Consider the following 21,185-nt stretch of genomic DNA (forward strand, 5'->3'; position numbering starts at 1 on the left):
AAGTGAATCAGCTTTACATATACATATATCCACATATCCCCTCCCTCTTGCATCTCCCTCCCACCCTCCCTATCCCACCGCTCTAGGTGGGCACAAAGCACCGAGCTGATCTCCCTGTGCTATATGGCTGCTTACCACTAGCTACTTATTTTACATTTGGTAGTGTATATATGTCCATGCCACTCTCTCACTTCATTCCAGCTTACCCTTCCCCCTCCCCGTGTCCTCAAGTCCATTCTCTACATCTGCATCTTTATTGCTGTCCTCCCCCTAGATTCTTCAGAACCTTTTTTTTTTTAGATTCTATATATATGTGTTAGCATACGGTATTTGTTTTTCTTTCTGACTTACTTCACTCTGTATGACAGTCTCTAGGTCCATCCACCTCACTGCAAATAACTCAGTTTCATTTCTTTTTATGGCTGAGTAATATTCCATTGCAGATATGTACCACATCTTTTTTATCCATTCATCTGTCAATGGACACTTAAGTTACTTCCATGTCCCTGCTATTGTAAATAGAGCTGCAGTAAACATTGTGGTACATGTCTCTCTCTCTTTTTTAAAAAAAAATATTTATTTATTTATTTTATGGCTGTGTTGGGTCTTCGTTTCTGTGCGAGGGCCTTCTCTAGTTGTGGCAAGTGGGGACCACTCTTCATCGTGGTGCACGGGCCTCTCACTATCGTGGCCTCTCTTGTTGTGGAGCACAGGCTCCAGACGCGCAGGCTCAGTAGTTGTGGCTCACGGGCCCAGTTGCTCTGCGGCATGTGGGATCTTCCCAGACCAGGGCTCGAACCCATGTCCCCTGCATTGGCAGGCGGACTCCCAACCACTGTGCCACCAGGGAAGCCCCTACATGTCTCTTTTTGAATTATGGTTTTCTCAGGGTATATGCCCAGTAGTGGGATTACTGGGTCGTATGGTAGTTCTATTTTTAGTTTTTTTAAAGAACCTGCATACTGTTTTCCATAGTGGCTGTATCAATTTACATTCCCACCAACAGTGCAAGAGGGTTCCCTTTTCTCCACACCCTCTCCAGCATTTACTGTTTGTAGATTTTTTGATGATGGCCATTCTGACCAGTGTGAGGTGATACCTCATTGTAGTTTTGATTTGCATTTCTCTAATGATTAGTGATGTTGAGCATCCTTTCATTTGTTTGTTGGCAACTCCTTAGATTTTAAAAAGAAAAAAAATTAAAAAGATGCACTGTTAGATTTCATTAAAAACCTCAACTATCTAAATTTAATTTAATGCAAATATATTACTATCCATGTTTTCTTTAAAAGAGTTAACAAGGTCTTTTAATTTGGCCCAGATGGCACCAGTTTTTCAGGTGCTCTATGCTCATCCTGTATTAGGATATAAGAAAGTGTGTGTAACATGGGGTTTACTTCCAATATCTTAGATATCCGAGTGACTAAATTTGCACGTGGAAGAAGCATTAATTTGGCCCTTTCTTATAGAGGACGACAAGCCTTGAAATCCATTGGCCTGGAAGATCAGGTACCTTGTTAATGCATTTTCCTTCTAGAAAATAACACCTGCTGTTTTTCAACAACTGCACGGTCTTGATTTCTCCTAGGTCAAAGCACCACTTAATGCCAAAAAAACCTCTGCATGAGAGCTCATTTTACAAAGGTTTTCAAATTTCTAAATTTCACAACAGGGTGAACATTTCACACTTGAGGCACCTGGGGGGACCAGAGCAGGTTGTGGGGCAGGCAGATACTGTATCAGGTGGGAACTTGATCATCACTTCTGACACTGGGCTCTCAACAGTATCGTGAACCTCTGCCTACAGAAGTGTGATCTGAGATGGCATCCAGGGTGCAAGTAGGCAGGCGAACTCCATTCTTTTGACTACTTAGGCTCATAATCTCTTATCCACAACTCTGTACTCCAGAAGTTCTGGGACTAGAAAGCTTTTTCATCACCCACTCAGCAGAAAACTTGACCTGATGTGAGGCTTTTTACAGCCTTTTTAAAAAAATCTCATTTCGTGTGAATGTGTTTTACTAAAGAAATATTGTGTTATGGGGCAGTGCCCTAGACTCCTCTGTGTGTCATATAATAACCACATATGCACTACATTGCCTATCTAAAATTTGAAAACTTCTGAATTCGGAAACCAATGAGCTCTCAGTGTTTGGATTGTGTGCCTGTTGCAGATTTTCCTTATATGGATTCAATGTTGCCAAACTTATCACTATCATGTATCTTGGAAATGTGAAGAGAAATAATATATTTTTATTGATAGTATTTTTGCAACAGTGTGTCTTTGAAATGATATATAAGTCAATATAACTGCCATTTGCATTTCCACATTTTTCTTAGGCATGTGTAGGAAAACACTTTGCACTGGATTTCAGGAATCCTGGGATTTACTCCTCATGCATTACTCTCTTTTGTGATCATGAGAAAAATAACTTAATCTCTCTGACAATGAACCATTTCTTCGCTTGTAATATTTGATTTAGACCAAATAAACTTGACGTCTATTCTAAAATCTAAAGGTTAAAAAAAATCTAAAAAGTAAAATTTGCAAGAACATAGTTTTTATTGATTTTCTACCATACTGTGTTCTCATGGACCTTTACATTTTTTGATTTTTGGAAAATACTTGAATAATCACATTTTAAAATTGGTATCTATCTTATTTGCATGATGCCACATTATGGAAATTGAAATTGATATTTCTGATTTTATTTCAGATTGTATCCCAAGGTATCCCCATGAGAGCAAGAATGATTCACTCTCTTTCAGGAAAAAAGTCTGCAATTCCCTATGGGACAAAGTCACAGGTAGGTTTACCTGGAGATACTTTTTTTGTAAAATGGTAATAACTGAGTCTAATGTCTGGAACCTGCTACTTGCTTCTTGGCCCTGCCTTTCTTCTCTAACCCTATCTTTGACATTGCTTGCCTGTTTAGAATGCAAGAACATATACTAGTTAATTCATATGAGATGCTTAGAAAGGGCCCAGGCCCTAATAACCATTCAGTAATGGTTATTATTGTTATTGCTATTAGGCTGTTTTATGCCTCTATGCTTCACTCATACTGGCCTGGGATGCACTTTCCCTCCCATCTCCTTTCAACTAGATAGAGATTACCATGTATTTATTGTTAAGCATACTATGCAAGAACAACGCTATGCAAACTTAAGTTTTATGATGCTATTGCCTCCCCCTGACTCTCTTGCCTCAAATTATTATTATTCTAGTTATAATAGAATTTATAGAATGAACTGGAAATGTTTCAGCATTGTATAATTTCTCAAACAGAGGCCAGATGATGATGTAGTGTTTAAGAAAGAAAATCCATTATCCTGCTTTGTGTTTTTCTTCTTATCTTTGAAATAGTAATGTACAGAGTTGGGCAAAGTATTTATTTTTATCTGATTACACTTTCTTTCTATGTTTATTTCTTTGAGAGAGAGAATGAATGTACCATAAATCTATCAACCATAGAAAAACCCCAGCTTGCTTTATCCAGCAATGCCTCATTTTGCAGAGCCCAAGTGAGGTTCATATTCTTCTGAGTCTCTGATACTCTGCAGAGTATCCATTGTAGGTAGATCAGTACTTCTCAGACTCACCTGGGATCTTGTGAAAATACAGAGTCTGATTCTATAGGGCTGGGGTGGAGGCTGAGGTTCTACAAACCAAATTCACCCAGGTGGTATCCATGCTGCAGGTCCATGGACCACACTTTGGGTAGCAAGAAATAAAGCACATATGCTCATGGGAGTAAGGTCTTTGTGGATCTTGTGCTGATTAAAGAAGCTGAAGCACCTCATACTCATTAGGATGGCTACTATCAAAAAATAAGTGTTGGTGAGGATGTGGAGAAATAGGAACCTTGTACCCTGTGGGTGAGAATGTAAATTGGTGCATCTACTGTGGAAAACAGTGTGGTGGTTCCTCAAAAAATTAAAAATAGAACTACCATATGATTCAGCAATTCCACTTCTAGGTATATATTCAAAAGAACTGAAAGCAGGGTCTGGCAGAGATATTTGAACACCCATGGTCATAGCAGCATTATTCTCAGTAGTCAACAAGTAAAAGCAACCAAAATGTCCATTGATGGATGGATAGATAAACAAAATGTGGTATATACTTCTGTGAGATAATAGAAAAAATACATACAGGTCTCTGTGCTGGTTCCTGACATAGGGCTCCTAAAACCCTTGTAATCTCCTAAGTGATAAAAACACTAGGAGCATCTTTTGTTATAATATTTGGTCTTTGGTTCCTTACACAGAGTTTCTAAATCCCTTGGAATTTCCTGGGTGACAGCAGTGTCTTTCCAGGTAACTCTGGATGGACTCCTGGATGCGGGCTGGTCACCAGAAAGACCAACTCATGATTAGAAGCTTGGAACTTTCAGACCCAACCCCCATTCTCCAGAGAGGGGAGAGGGGCTGGAAATGGCGTTAATTATCCATCATGCCTACATGATAAAGCCTCCATAAAAATCCCAAAAGTATGGGGTCCAGAGAGCTTCCAGGTTCATGAACACATGGAGGTACTGGGAGAGTGGCACACCCAGAGATGGCAAATACATACTTTATCCTATGCATCTCTTCCACCTAGATGTTCATCTGTATCCTTTATCATATTCTTTTATAATAAACTGGTAAATGTAAGTAAACTGTTTCCCTGAATTATGTGAGCCACTCTAGCAAATTGATTGAACTTGAAGAAGGGATCATGGGAACTTCTGATTTATAGCTGATTAGTCAGAAGCACAGGTGACAAACTGAATTTGCAATTGGCATATGAAGGAGGGGAATGGTCTTGTAGGGCTGAGCTTTTAACCTGTGGAATCTGACACCATCTCCAAGTTAGTAGTGTCAGAATAAACTGCAGGACACCCCCCTGGAGTTGCAGAGAATTGCTTGGTTTGAGGAAAACTCCCACATGTATGGTGTCAGAAGTGTGGTGAGTGTGGTAATGGTATGAGAGTAAAGGAGAGAGACACAGCAGAGGTGTAGGTTTTCTATACAACATAAAAAGGAATACCATTCAGCCTTGAAAAAGAAAGAAGTTCTGATATTCTACAACATAGATAAACCTTGAGTACTTTATACTAAGTTAAATAAGCCAGTCACAAAATGTTAAGTACTATATAATTCTGCTTATGTAAGGTATCTAGAGTAGTTATATTCATAGAAAGAGAAAGAATGGTGGTTGACAGGGCCTGGAGGAAGGGAGGAATGGGGAGCTATTATTTAATGGGGACAGAGTTTCAGGTTTACAAGATGAAGAGTTCTGTGGATGGATGGTTCTGATAGTAGTGCAACAATGTAAATGTATTTAATGCCATCGAACTGTATATTTAAAAATGGTTAAGATGGCAAATTTTGTGTGCGTTTAAAAAGTAATTGAAAAGTAAAACATTCCAACGACTAAGTGGGAAAGAGGGGGTAGTGGGGAAGGACTAAAATTTTCTATTTAATGACTTTTTAGAAATAATAACCTGCTTATTTTGGCATTATGAAAACTTAGGTACAGAGTCTTAATACATGAGCCTGGCAGGGGAAGGAAGGGAAAGTCCACTGACCATCTATAGTCAGATAAATGTCTTCAGATAATTAATATGTCCTGTTTAATTGGCCCCAAATTGAGCTTGGTGCTATAAGAAAGAAAAGAATTGCCTCTTCTTGATAGGCAAGTAAGATTTACACATGCAAGTCAAGTATAAACTTTATTACTAACTAAATGTATCTTTTCTGTAAGCAATAATTGTCCTCCTGTGCTATGCTAGCCATGCCCTGTGCTAGTTGCTGAGGAGCAGGAGAGGAGCTTGCAACCTGGGGAGGACACATAATAATAAAGTTCTTGTGAAAAGAACTCACCCGAGCGATGGCAGGAGCACTCAGCTATATGGTTCAGAGAGGGAGGAAAGCTTTCATTTTCAGAGAAGAGAAGGTGAGGCTTGAAACAGACATTTTGTTTAAATCTTAAATTGGCAGCAAAATAGCACTGTCCCAATCAAATGACAGTCTATCTATGGAGGGACGTTGGGTGAGACCAAATTTCTAAAAAATGTAAATTTTTAAGTGTCACGTGTGTCCAATGATGAGAAAACTTGCAACTACACTTTCGAATAACAGAATCTCACAGTGATCACCAGCTTTAGATGCATTGACTCCAACCACCTTGGGGAAAGAAACAGGCTGCATGATCACATGAGGTCAGCAGCAAGGGAGAAACAAGACAGGTTTCCTTACAGACAACAGCCAGTGGGCATGGTGTAGGAGGCACTCAGAGGAGTGCTGGTAGTACTGCTTAGTTGCACTATTTCTTTTTGCTAAAATGAGAGCCACTCATAATAGTCATCCCACCTTTCTCTTGGATTAACATTGTGCTGAGGAGGTCCAATTCAGCATATCCATCCCTTCCCCAGAGATTGAAGCAATAAAGTATGAATAGATCAAGGAGTAAGATATGGTTCAAAAATAACAGGGAAGCTAGATGAAAAGAGTGACTTGGACCTGAGGCTAAAATTGACTTCCTTACCCTCACAGAGAGACAGAGAGAGAGAGAGAGAGAGAGAGACAGAGAGAGAGAGAGAGAGAGGAGCATTTTCATCACCAATGACTCCCCAGGAAGTTGAAAGTGTTGGTGGGAGTTCTCATTTCGGGGCCTTCAATATGGAAGGAGGAAATGATCCTTCCCCATCAATCTTGCCATTTCTCAATTCTTAACAATTGAGTTAATGCTAAATTTATAGCTTTGCATCACTGTCTTTATACTGGAGTCGAACGTGTGGTCTCCTTATCTTTTAAGAACTATATAAAATTGCTTTGAATTGGTTGATTCCACAGACTGTGGAAGTGCAAAGCCATCCCCATGACCCCAGGATTTCTTCGAATGCTCAGGGAGCCTACCTACTGTCCTGTGGACTTCTTGGTGTCCACTCCCTCTCCTCTAGTATTGGCTGTGTACCATGATGGCCACACATGAAACTCACCATTTTCACCATTTTCCACACAAAAAGCACTCACTCAAAATACACATGAATATGCTGAAGACTTGGGGGTCATGGAAGGTCCACCTTGCACAGGGCCCAGCAAACAATTTATAAATCTCTAGTGTGTACAGTTTGACCTCTGAAATCCTTTCTATACCCCCTTCTCTGAGCCTCCCTCCCCCAGCTGTTATTTCTCTGCCCTTTCTCCCTTGTGGTGACTGTCTTACTGGTTCCTCCCATTTCCCTCCCCAGTTGCCAAAATCAAAATACTCTCCAATATACAGAGCAGGTCAGAGTTCCACCAATTCTTCTTGATAAACTCCTATACCCAAAATACAGAAACGGTGCCCCCTTACTAGAAAACATTCTCATTTGAAGGCTTTCAGGACTAGAATGTAAACATTTTTTCCTAGCATATTTGAAAAAGTCAGCCCTGCAACTATCGTTTTACAAATCTCCAAAGGAGATTATCTTACTTCTTTTAGGTTTGGTTACAAGGGCCACTTTATAGCTCTTGACTTGTTTGTTCTTATTCTTACTTATATTACTTACTTATATTATTCTTACTTATTCTTCACAAGATAAGCCTTTTAGAATATGTATTGGAGAAGTGAAGCTTGATGTGAGTGACTCTAACTTTTGGTTATAACAGGATACTGCCCAAAGATATGGAGTAGATTAGACCGGGACTCTCCCTGGCCTTCCTGCAGGACCGACAAGCCTGATAGGAATCAACTGAAAGGGAAAGAATATTTTCCTCACATTAATAAGCCTTCATAATTTGAATGTTTCCTAATATACTTTGAATAACAAGTGTGGTTTCTATGGAAATGCAATGATTAATAATGTAGAAGCCTAGAAAACAGCCATGAGGCAGAGAATGAAGACATCCCTGTTAATTTTAATTTATAGCAAAGACACAGGAAGCTCCTCCTCAGCAGTGCTACAGTCACTGCTTCTGTAGCATGACCAAGTTATTTTTACACCATGTATAGATTTAGCTGTTAATTTAAAAAGCCTATATTTGAATGAGGTGAAGACTAATAAATTACCATATTTGTGTTAAATGTTGTAATGTCCCATAATTTGGAAAATTATATGCTTTAAAATTTTAAAGCAATAGACTTGTCCTGAATTACAAGACTGCATTATGACTTTCATGAGCTCTAGATAGGCACTTTTGCCTTTGTGAGACCCTTTCTCTATAAAACAATGAATATTGAAAATTAGATTGTATGAGTGCATTGATATAAAGATTATATTAATCTTTAATATAATCCAGACTGGATTCATTCTTATATATACTCATTGTATTTATTTTTTCTCCTGATTTTAAAATAAACTAAAATTAAAATATTTTCATGAATCCCTGAAAATATCGTGGGCCCTCTGTACTGTCTGACCATGCCTCATGGAACAGTCGGCCCTATGAAGTCAGAAACAACCAACACATGTTCCAGCTGGGGTCCACCTACTCCTAGCAACCCTCACCCCACCACAACCACACTACACACACACACACAGCCTTTCACACTGAAATGAAAGCTTTCAAAGTAGTTTCTTTGGGAAATAGTACATTTATTCTAGTAATGCTGTCATTTCTGAAGTTTTTTACACAGCTCAATTTGGAGACCTAAGATGAATATATGAGATTTATGTTTGATTGTTAAAACAAAACTATCTTAGTGAAAATAATGTTCTTGCTACCAGAAAAAGGTTTGATTTCTGTAGTATCGAACCTAAGTTTAAATGTGAACATTGTATAACATGTATTTGATTAAAGCGTTTATAGAGAAAAGGTTACTTAGTTAAATGGTTATAAAACTGAGCTTGCAATCTTCTGCTAAATGATTAATATTTCCTGTTGCTGAGTAAATAAAATAGAAGCATATTTGTCCATTCTTCAGAAACAAACAGTATCTACTATATTTTTCTTGCAGTATATTCTTTCTATAAGCAGAGAAAATCTAAACAAGGATCTATTGACTGGTAAGTCCAGTGCTTTATTCACCAGTTGTCATTTTCTCTAAAGCACATGAGACTAATGATTGTCACATGATTTACTGAGATTTGTTTAATATTCCTTTTTTTGGGGTTATTAAGAGTGAGACTATGTACAATACAAAGTGCTTATTTAAAAGTAGTGGTGATGCATCTTCCAGCTTCTCTTTTTCACTTTATCAGTGGTCTAAATAAAAATCATTTGTTCAGCGTGTATTGAATTTCTATTGTTTTCTAGGCACTGGATTGAATGAAAGTGCTCACTCCTCAGTGAAGAACTCATGGTCCAGTGGAACAACAGATATACAGATGTAACAATTTTCAAAGAGACAATTAGATTTTTTTATCAGAAAGATGAAACGCAATAGTGTGAAGGCTGATAGAGGGCTACAGTTTTTAGAGTATTATGATAATCCCTGTGTGCAAAAACAAGGCCCTGGACTAAAGCTATAGCCAAGTGGTTGGGCGGAAGTGTAGATTCAAGATATTTGTAGGAGACAAAACAGATTCAGGGTTAGGAGGCTCAGAAAGAGAAAGGTGTATATAAGCCTGAAGATTCTCATGTAACTAAAAAGACCTACCTATTAACTGAAAAGCCCCTGGATTGCAAATTAAATTTGTAGCTTGGATAATCAATCCAATCACATTCCATGTAGCCTTTTATCATAGTTTTTTCTTTTCTTCAGCATTTGTACTAAACAGATTCATTCCATGCAAAGCATGCCATTAGTATTTCTACTTTTTTTTAAATCAATCAATCCCTCAATGTGTTCCAGCAGCCTTGGAGTTTTGGAGAGCAGAGGTTCCAACTATTTATCTGTGTTTCTCCTCAGTTCCCTACACAGGGTGAGTTTGCAACATATCTGTTGAATTGAACTCAACTGGGAGGAGGAGTGATAGGGAAGGTCACTCTAGTTGATTCACCAGGTACTTAAGAAATAGGGCTTAGTATTCTTCTTATTTCCATTTCTTTACTTGTAGTTGTAAGACTGACTTTTGGATGAGTAGATAGGTGGGGGTGGGCTAGGTTGCTTGGTATATTCATGTTGATCTTAAGAAATGAAACTACAAAACAGCTTTTTGAAAAAGTAGCATAGTGGACCTAAGATAATCTTTTAAGGGTATCCTATGAATTTATTGATAAAAATAATAGAAAATATTCACTGATGCACCAGGCACTATATTAACTGCTTTATATTGCATCAATTTGTATAACCCTCCAAACAACTCTGTGAAGTGGGAATTATTTTTACCTCAGTTTTATAGATGGTAAAGGAGGCTTGGAGAGCTCCACAGAACAGCAGATTACACTGTTAATAAGTAGTAGAATCTGGATTTGAACTTGAGTCAATCTATTCCAAAGTCCATGCTTTTAACTATTACAGTCACTGCCTCCAGTATTATATATAATATATGAAACACCTGCTAATAATAAGGAGATCCAATCTTGCATGCTCCCCTGGTTTTCATTAGGGATGCACTGCACAGCATGCAATTTCATAAATGACATAAATATGTTGATAAAAAGAATGCTGAATCTCTTGACTCCTAAAGTTTGTTTGACATATAAAGTTCTTTTACACAGATCTTATTCCTTTACATGGCATCAGATGTGTGAGCCACCCATTCCACAGATAAACGCTCATTCCTTCTAATAGAAGAGCCTCACCTCTGAAAGTACTGTAACTAAATCATTTCCCTGAATCAGCTTTTCATGTAGGATTGTTTCATAGTTTACTATTTGGCGGGCTGTTAATAATTGTTAAGTAAAACAAACAGAAAAAGTAAATGTGGTCAAGTAAATTTGATAAACCCTGCATCAACTTAGTTTTAAAAGTCTTTTCTTACAGTACTTCTCAGGGCCTTTATTCTACTAGTCTGAAGTGTGGGTTTTCTAGAGCAATGCTGTCTAAGATATGACCACAAATGCCAGCCACATGTATAATTTAAAACTTTATATTAACCACATTAGAAAACCTAAAAAGAAATAGGTGAAATTAATTTTAATAGTATATTTAACCTAATATATCCAAAATATTATCATTTCAATGTACAATCAATGTAAGAAAGCTACTCATGAGACAGTTTATTCTTTTTATTTTTTGGTACTAAGTAGTCAAAACCCAGTGGGTGCATCACATCTCCATTCAGACCAGCCGCATTTCAAGCACTCTAGAGCCACATATATCTGGAGGCCAGGACAGCACAGCCAGGAGGGTCAGAGTATGAGCATTTCTCTAATGACTGACCACAGAACAATTATTTTGGGGAGCATATCACAGGACTAGTGCTCCATGGAAAATTCTTTGGGATATATTACTATACATCTAATTTGAAAATAAAATAAAATTTAATTTACAAAACGGTTGATTCCACAAACACATTTTGTGTTTGTATTGATAAAAGACACCCATAGTGGTTCAGGTAAACTCTGACTTCTCCAAGTTATTTGTCAAAAGGTTTCTTAAACATAGATCAGTCTTTGGCTTATCTCAGATTTCAATATTCTAAAGCTTCTAATCCCATGTCCAAGAATCTTAAAGTCTTCAGACCCCAAATCAAACTCAAGCAAAGCAGAACAAAAAAAAAAGACAAAACCTGAGATGAAAAGGAGAGATAAGTACAGTTAGGAATATTGAATTGAAAGTCAGTTCTCTGGATTACTTTTCCTAATTTTTTTACTTTGTATGATATCAGGCATCTCGTCTTTCCCTCTAGGATCTTGGTTACTCCATATATAAGATGAAGAGTTTTGAAATAAATCATCTCTGAGGTCCATTCCAGCTCTAACACCTGCATTTTAATTTGTACCTTTAAGAACAATAAATAACCACTAATTGAGGCTCTCGGTGGCGGCGGAGGTGGCGGAGGCCAGGGAGGAAGATGTCGTAATGAGCGATCCACAGACCAGCATGGCTGCCACTGCCGCTGTCAGTCCCAGTGACTACCTGCAGCCTGCCGCCGCCACCACCCAGGACTCCCAGCCTTCTCCCTTAGCCCTGCTTGCTGCAACATGTAGCAAAATTGGCCCTCCAGCTGTTGAAGCTGCAGTGACGCCTCCTGCTCCCCTGCAGCCCGCACCACGGAAACTCGTCCCTATCAAACCTGCCCCTCTCCCTCTCAGTCCCGGCAAGAATAGCTTTGGAATCTTGTCCTCCAAAGGAAACATACTTCAGATTCAGGGGTCACAGCTGAGCGCGTCCTATCCTGGTGGGCAGCTGGTGTTCGCTATCCAGAACCCAACCATGATCAACAAAGGGACGCGATCGAATACCAGTATCCAGTACCAGGCGGTCCCTCAGATTCAGGCGAGCAATTCTCAGACCATCCAGGTACAGCCCAATCTCACCAACCAGATCCAGATCATCCCTGGCACCAACCAAGCCATCATCACCCCCTCACCATCCAGTCACAAGCCTGTCCCCATCAAGCCGGCCCCTGTCCAGAAGTCGAGTACGACCACCACTCCAGTGCAGAGCGCGGCCAATGTGGTGAAGCTGACAGGTGGAGGAGGCAACGTGACACTTACTCTGCCTGTCAACAACCTCGTGAACACCAGCGACACCGGGGCCCCCGCTCAGCTCCTCACGGAGAGCCCCCCGGCCCCGCTGTCTAAGACTAACAAGAAAGCCAGGAAGAAGAGTCTTCCTGCCTCCCAGCCCCCCGTGGCCGTGACCGAACAGGTGGAGACGGTGCTGATCGAGACCACGGCGGACAACATCATCCAGGCAGGAAACAACCTGCTCATCGTTCAGAGCCCTGGTGGGGGCCAGCCCGCTGTGGTCCAGCAGGTCCAGGTGGTGCCCCCCAAGGCAGAGCAGCAGCAGGTAGTGCAGATCCCCCAGCAGGCCCTGCGGGTGGTGCAGGCGGCATCCGCCACACTCCCCACCGTCCCCCAGAAGCCCTCCCAGAACTTTCAGATCCAGGCTGCTGAGCCGTCGCCTCCTCAGGTCTACATCCGTACACCTTCTGGTGAGGTACAGACTGTCCTTGTCCAGGATGGCCCCCCAGCAACAGCTGCGACCACCTCCACCACCACTTGTAGCAGCCCTCCATCCCGTGCTGCCCATCTGAGCGGGACCAGCAAAAAGCACTCGGCTGCAATTCTCCGGAAAGAGCGTCCCCTGCCAAAGATCGCCCCTGCCGGGAGCATCATCAGCCTGAACGCAGCCCAGCTGGCAGCGGCAGCCCAGGCCATGCAGACCATCAACATCAACGGTGTCCAGGTCCAGGGTGTGCCCGTCACCATCACCAATACTGGCGGTGAGGGAAGGCCCCCGGCCCCAGGGCAGCAGCAGCTGACAGTGCAGAATGTTTCTGGGAATAACCTGACCATCAGTGGGCTGAGCCCCACCCAGATCCAGCTGCAGATGGAACAGGCCCTGGCTGGAGAGGCCCAGCCCGGGGAGAAGTGGCGCCGCATGGCCTGCACATGTCCCAACTGCAAGGACGGGGACAAGAGGTCTGGAGAGCAGGGCAAGAAGAAGCACGTGTGCCACATCCCTGACTGCGGCAAGACTTTCCGCAAGACGTCCCTGCTGCGGGCTCACGTGCGCTTGCACACGGGCGAGCGGCCCTTTGTCTGCAACTGGTTCTTCTGTGGGAAGAGGTTCACACGGAGTGACGAGCTGCAGCGGCACGCCCGCACCCACACAGGGGACAAACGCTTCGAGTGCGCCCAGTGTCAGAAGCGCTTCATGAGGAGTGACCACCTCACCAAGCATTACAAGACCCACCTGGTCACGAAGAACTTGTAAGGCCAACGGAGGCGGGAGGCCTCGCGGATTGCAGACCCCTGCCCGTGTCCTGCCTGGGCCCCTGGAGGAAAGAAGGCCCACTGCTGCCCTGGGCCCGCCCTCGCCCCTCCCTCCGGTTCTGCGACTGTCCCCGCAGGAAGGGACTCTACTGCCCCCATACTCACCTCCTTCTGAAGCCCCTTGGCTCCGCCCCGGCCCTCCCCTCTCACCACAAGCTCCCAGCCTGCCCAGACCGTGGACAGTGGCCGTGCCCAATGAGACGTTCTAAACCAGGACGAGTGGGAACCCTTATTTCCAAAGGAAAAACATGAATTTCACTCCATCGAGGAGCAAAGTGAGCCCCCCCTCCCCCAGACACTGCCGGAGTCGCATCGTGCCATGCCCCTCCCTCTCCTGCACCTCCCTGGCCCCCTCAGCCACCGCGGGTGCCCCGGGGCCCTGCACGCAGGGCACCACTGGCATCCAGCTCCACCTCCGGAGAGGCTCCAGAGGCCGCCTCCACTCCACATGCCCCTGCCCCACCCCAGCTCTCCTCCAGCACATTCCAACTTTCTATTTAAAAAGTAAAGCTACCCACGGACTCCCTGATTCCCCTCTTTTTCTATGGAGAACGTTGCCTTATACTCTACTTCCGATGATGAACACTGTGTATTGTGTGTGCTTTAAAGAAGTTTTATTTTAAAAAAAATAAAATAAAATAACCACTAATTATATACCTCCTGCCCATGAGAATTAATAGGAACAAAAATAAGTTTACTATTATGATAAGAACATAATTAATAATTCAGAAAATGAGATACACTATAGATTGTTAGCAGGCAAAGAAAACACAAATAATTTGAGTCTACTTATTACTCATTTTCCCCTAACTGTTGCAGTGTTTGATTACAAAAAGAATTAGTATCAATAATCTATATTTATGACAAATTGAGTCAGAAGTCTAGAGGACTTGCTAAAAAGAAATATAAAGTCAGACATAGTATGAAAAAGGAAGTTTGACTGAATATTTCCAATTACAAATTAAACCTTAAATTGGGGAAAACTTTAAAAATATATGATGACAGCTTCTTTCCTAGGGTGCCAACAATTACAGTGATATAAGAATTTGCATAATGGAATTAGATTTTTTTTTTTGAGATGAGGATAGTTGATTTTTATTTATCTATTTTGCTACCAAATTATCCTGGAACATTTGCCCAATTGTTGTCAAATTACCTTTTAACTAAATCATTTTTACATTGGTAAGAATAAGTATATCTATCACACTGTTCTCAGAAATTGATTAATATTTCAATTTGATTAAGTGAAATAAGAATTGGAATTTCATTTCTATTAGTTGTCTTTCTTTGTCTCCTCAGCTATTGAGAAATATCCGAATGCAAAGGTCCACTTTGGCCACAGACTGTTGAAATGTAATCCTGAGGAAGGAACGATCACAGTTCTTGGGTAATCACCAGTTAGCCTTTTGACTTCAGAGGTGAAGGGTTGACATGGAGAATTGTACCTGTAAACTTTGTTCTCTGGCTCCTTTGAAAGAATTAAATGATTAACAGGGTAATTCAAATAGTTTCTAGAATCAAGTAATTTTATATTGAAAATAGGTCTTAGATGCCTTCTGAATACTAGCACCAGCGATTCCTCCTGATTCTCCTGCTCACTCATCTTCTTATAGTATTTGACACTAGTAACCATACTCTGCTTCAAACACTCTCCTCCCTTGAAACAGATGACCCTCCGCTGCCCTGTTTCTCCTCCCCTCTTTCTGAATACTATTTGTCTGCCTCCCCTTGGCCGACTCCATTTCCTCTAGAGTTCTAAGCCTCACATCCCACTCGTGGGATATGTCATGGATTCACAGTTCATTCAACAACTACTTGTAAAGTCACATTTCTATGATTAACATCTCCAGGCCAGGCCTTTATCTTCATTCTCAATCTTTATTTCAATCTTAATCAATATTAATTTCTCATTAAACACCTTCACAACTATTTGCCATAATCTCAAACACATCTAAAACCTTGATCATCTATTTGTCACCAAGCATCTCCCATTCCTGACTTCCCTAGTACTATTACCCAAATAATTAAAATCATCCTTGATGTAGCCTTTCCTTATTTTCTCCCACTAGACCTATAAACATTCACCAATCATTCATACCTTCTGTTTGCCTCAGAGCCTATGTCTTCCTTCTTCCTGAGCACCACAATCCTTGGGCTCTCATCCCCACACATGCAGGCTACTACAGTCACCTTGTCCCTATTTCTTTCCCATCTGCACTCTGGCTCCACTGCAATGTTTCCACTCCTAAGTAAGTTATTTTAAATTACCACTCTTTATACACTATCTCCCCAATGGAAAAAAATTGTTTTCTCCCATTTGCCAGAATAATGTATTTAAACCTTTTGTCTTAACATTCAAAATTCTCTTCTCTTCCCTTCCCAACTGTATTCTTTTCTTAAATTCATCTTCTGATCCCCTCTGTTCAAGATAAATGTGTTGCTCCTAGAAGATTCTGGTCACATCCCTGTGGCTGTTCATACCTTCCCTCCGTTTGAAACACTTTGCTTTCTTTTCAAGGTTCTCTTCCTTCATGCAGGGAACTCAACTCTTAGTCATGCTTCTGTGGCTTAGCATGTCTTTATTAATCAGTATGGTTGTGTGTTATCCTCATTCTCATAAGCAAACCCATGACTGGGACAATTGTTATCTTCATTTTATAGCTATCCACTCAAAGCTCTAAATCAGATAAGTAAAAGTGAGTAGTGGTCCCATTAAGTCACTACTTTTTATACCCAATAGAGGTACTTCATCATTTTCACCACTAGACTTTTTTTTTTGATGATTTATTTTATTTTTCAGACATGAGGAAGTTCCCAAAGATGTCAACTGTGACCTCATTGTAGGATGTGATGGAGCCTATTCCACTGTCAGAACTCACCTCATGAAGAAACCCCGCTTTGATTACAGTCAACAATACATTCCTCATGGGTTCATGGAATTGACTATTCCACCTAAGAATGGGGATGTAAGTCCTTTCCCTTTCTTTTCTTCTTTCTACAGCTCTCCTCCTCCCCCTGCCCCGTATTAGTATAGAAGCATATTCTAGTGCAGTTGTTCTCATAGCATATCTTGATCCATGCCACAAGTATTCTGTAATTAATAATAAATTGGATGTACATGTATCTCTTTAATAATATCACTCTCACTCCCTTACCTTTTGATATGTTTTCTTGAATGGGGAAGAAAGGAGAGGAATTACAACTACTTTATTGGAAACACACAGGGGATTTGTCTTACACAATAATATCATTTTTCTATTATCTCTTGGGAGAAAAAAATTGGGTTGGGAATCAACTATGTATACTGACAATCCAGAGTTCTCATACTCATGATTAAATGAAAAAGTTATTAAATAAAGCGAACAGCAAGTTGTTGCAAAGAGATTTGTATTGCATGTTTCTCATTCCCTGCTTCCCATGTTAAACCATATGTGGCCGGAGGGAAATATGTAGTATGTATATTGTGTATTGTCATAAGCAAATAAATGTAGGAATTTAATAAGGAAAATTAAAACACCAACAGAAGCAATGAGGATCTTGGCTTATCAGTAATGAAAAGTAAACAGCATTAGTTAAATTCTTGATTTGCATATAAAACATACATTTTTAAGGTACTGATTTAGTCTATACTATTTGAAATTCAGACATCTATGAAATAGTTTGTCAGTTTGGGATAGTGGTATTATATACCACTTATATACTAAACTATCAGCCAGTCAAATCCATATTTTAACATTTTGTTGTCTTTCTACTTCTTCCTCCTGGTTAAAAATGGATTTACTAATTCTTCAATGATATTTTATGGTCTTCAGGTGGGTCATATTCTAATGGCCCAGGATCTGATAATTCTGGATTATAGGATTCTGTTGAAAAATTGTCCCAAGTTTGAGTGGGATCATGCCTACTAATGTAGATTTAAGATAGCCATTTATTTACAAGGTGTTCCTATTTAATAGTAATGATTGGTGGTTTATAGAAAGTTTTTACTGTTTTAAGAAATGCTGTTTTGACATAGTAATGTGACCAGACATGGGAATATTTTGACATGGCCCAAAAACAATTCTATGAAACTTTCTCTCCACTTCTTTCTTTCTTCCTTACTTTTCTTTTTCCTTTTCTTCCTTCCTTTTTTCTTTTTCTAATGTAGCAGACATTTTCACTCCATTTCTGACAGGTGGAGTAGGAGGGAGAGATTGGATGAGTGACAGAGTTGGGTGAATATTAGGGGAGTGCTTTTGGGAATTATGTGGGAGCTCATCTTAAAGCTGTTTTTGCACAACAAGCAAACTGTCTTGCTTAGACTTTATGTGTGGAGGGACTTGTAGTAAGAAGACCCATGGGAATTATGATGAACCTGACCTTGGGACCGCTGTTGCATAAGGATATCTATTGAGAGCGTGACTTGGAATAAAGAACCTGAAAATTTAAAGAGTTGTTCTCTAGGGTTATGAAATATGTATGAATATCAAAATATTTTTGGTATCATACTTGCTTTATCAACACCATGTAGAAGAGGTCAAAAGATAGCAAGAGGGAAACAAGGAGGCTCACCTCATCCAGGCTGGTGTCCTATTACCATTAAGCCGCCTTGCTCATTTGTGCCTCCTCCACGCTGCTCAGTGTGCTCACCCTCACCAGCAGCCACTGTCCTTCACTACTATCTAATCTACCAATCCCTTGTTTCAGCCATCCTAGCCCCACAATCCTCTTACCTGAACAGCTTTTATTTCCTAAACTTCTACCTAGGCACTAAATCATTTTGTCTCTCTACCACTTGAGTTGATGTTAAAGAGAAGTTTTTGGGAGCTTTTCACATGTATATATCTTGCCTATTCAACTGCTTTGTGAGATCTTTGGTGTCAAAGTGTTATTCACTTATTCATCTCTTTGTCTATGTATTGGGCTTTCTTTGGGGCTCTGGGGACAAAAAAGCTGGGAAGAAACAGTTTCATCTCCTAAGACACAAATAACTATTAAAAAAGTGTGAAAATGTTAGCTAGGAGACTAAGATGTACTTTCTGTCATCTTTTTACTACCATAAGACATATACATGGTAGGTGCTCTCTAAACATTTATAGAAAATAATACAAACTTAAAATAGTTGGGAAACATTGCATATTCTTATGTATGTAATACCCCTAGGAACCTCAGTGCTTTGGGTCACTTGGGTCTTTGGGTCAATTCATGTGCCCAAGCCATACATACCTACTCAGGCGGCTATTGCTCTGTAGTAGCTTTGCTAAAGAGGGAACATTTCTCCCTATTATTTATGTTGTAGTAAACAAATGATAAGAGGCTTGTTCGTAAAATTTTGTTTTGTCCATGAAATTTAAACTTAGGACCTTTCTGTTTATACAAATAAGTACCCAAATAAGGTAAAAAATAAAGTAGAAAAATATTACACATATATACACACATCCACACATCCACAGCTTATGTGTGTATATAATATATATTTTATATATGTATGTGTACATATTTGTGTATGTGTATATATGTGCGTGTGTCCATGGAAATAGAGGAGAGAGAGAAAATGAATATCTTATGGCATGTTCTCAAATCTTGAATTATACATGGTATCAAAAACTCACCTAAGCCTGAGTTTATAAAGACAGAACACAAAGTCTTTTCTAAGAAAACTTCTGCTTTACGTAGCAATGGATGTGCACATCACCATGCATATGACACTGATTTAAATTGCTGTGGAAACAATTATAACATAAACAGAATCATCGTGTTTAATTTGTTAATGCAGATGTGTTACATTAATACACTAATTATATATACCTTTTTTTCCCTGCAGTATGCCATGGAACCTAATTATCTACATATTTGGCCTAGAGATACCTTTATGATGATTGCACTTCCTAACATGGTAGTGTAAAATTTCTTATCAACTGTCATTTTGCATATATAATTAATGTTTTTCATTACTTACTTTTATATTCTGTATGCATGAATGTAATCAACTTCATCATTGTTTAATCTATTTAGTGATTATATCTGAAACTCTGGGGATACTGAGGAAATACCTGAAGGAATCCAAATTATTTACTTTGGAGAGGATATTTAACATATATGAATGACTAATGGGGGTTTATGTGTGGTGGTACCTGACTGCCACCTCCCCCAAGACAGCATAGGGAGAAATGGTCCCCAAATAAAGCCAAAGAGATTTAGGTTATATATTAGGAAGTATTTTTCATCCTTTAATATCTGTAGGAAAACCTTGGAATATACATTATCTCAAAAGAGCATGGCTGTTCTTTCATTACAAATAAACTTTTTTGCTATATTAATATATAATATATACATATATATAGTTAGTATTATCTATATTATCTATATAGATAATATAGACAGATATACCTATTGATATTTCTCTGGTTGGTCTTTTACTTTATTTTTTTTTCTTCACTTATTAACAGTCCTAGGGCCCAATGCCTTAATATCTTAACATCTTAAATGGAACAACAATAAAGCAAATAAAAAGAGGAGAAATCAAATCCAACCAACCTATTAATAATCTAAGAAGTGTAATGTTTGCTTGGTGAAAATATCTGGAGTTTACAGTATAAAATTCTCCTGATAACCAAGAAGCTGGGGAGCACCTTGGGACTTGACGGAGCTTTTCCTTGGGAGTGAGGGAAGAAAGAGAGTGTGCCTTTCCTGTCTGCTTGGACATTCTTCCAAGAGGCCCCTGAGCCACAGCAAGCGGTCTGTGATTTAGGGATCTGCCTTAGTGCCAGCATTGCCTGGCCCCCTGATCTCTCTCACACTGTTCCTCTTCTTCTTACAGAACAAATCTTTCACGTGTACTTTGTTCATGCCCTTTGAAGAGTTTGAAAAACTGCTAACTAGTAGTGATGTGCTGAATTTCTTCCAGAAGTACTTTCCGGATTCTATCCCTCTAATTGGAAAGTAAGTCTCAAGATGTACAATTGTGCCTTTTACCCCACTGGTTTGAATTATTCAAAGTTCAAATAAAGGCTAATGTACTTATTTCCATTTTTGTGAAACATAACCAATCATGCAGTGACCTGGACAGGAAGCCTAGATTACAGCAAAAGTCCAAGAGGATCTTGTGCTGTGAACAGGAATTCTGAAAAAATCCAGGCCAGGCCAGTTTCCCTGGGAAAGACAAGTCACCAATGTCCCTGGACCTTCTATGTACTCTGAGCAGGCGCTCAGGCCCCTTAGGTCTTGGCTGTGCTTCCTTCTGCTGTTGGGAACACAAATCTATGTCAAGGCAGAAATAGCTGGCAACCTCAAGTCTCAAGTCCACCAGTTGCTAGCTGTACAGGCTTTCCTATGTCTCACGCCCCTCACAGTAAAATGGTGATAATAGTAGTACCTGTGCCAAAGGGTTGTTGTGAGGAGTA

General features: G+C 40.0%; 2 protein-coding genes across 2 annotated transcripts in view; both read left to right on the forward strand.

Annotated features, from left to right (window-relative positions):
* KMO (kynurenine 3-monooxygenase) overlaps positions 1-21,185 on the forward strand; it is a 58,770-nt gene that overhangs the window by 21,167 nt on the left and 16,418 nt on the right. Inside the window, exons 3-9 of the mRNA XM_081225716.1 lie at positions 1,412-1,509; positions 2,718-2,807; positions 8,927-8,975; positions 15,103-15,190; positions 16,604-16,769; positions 19,607-19,678; positions 20,603-20,724. Of these exons, the coding sequence (XP_081081842.1) occupies positions 1,412-1,509; positions 2,718-2,807; positions 8,927-8,975; positions 15,103-15,190; positions 16,604-16,769; positions 19,607-19,678; positions 20,603-20,724 (685 nt within the window). The remainder of the gene's footprint in view (positions 1-1,411; positions 1,510-2,717; positions 2,808-8,926; positions 8,976-15,102; positions 15,191-16,603; positions 16,770-19,606; positions 19,679-20,602; positions 20,725-21,185) is intronic.
* LOC308612391 (transcription factor Sp2-like) lies at positions 11,834-14,417 on the forward strand. Its single transcript, XM_081224872.1, has one exon. It carries the CDS (start codon positions 11,879-11,881, stop codon positions 13,742-13,744), a length of 1,866 nt encoding a protein of 621 aa, XP_081080998.1. The 5' UTR covers positions 11,834-11,878; the 3' UTR covers positions 13,745-14,417.

This window comes from Mesoplodon bidens (assembly GCF_964165515.1).
Source record: "Mesoplodon bidens genome assembly, chromosome: 2".
Taxonomy (NCBI): domain Eukaryota; kingdom Metazoa; phylum Chordata; class Mammalia; order Artiodactyla; family Ziphiidae; genus Mesoplodon; species Mesoplodon bidens.

Coding starts and splice junctions, on each gene's coding strand:
- LOC308612391 (XM_081224872.1), top strand. CDS start 11,879: ATGAGCGATCCACAGACCAGCATGGCTGCCACTGCCGCTGTCAGTCCC.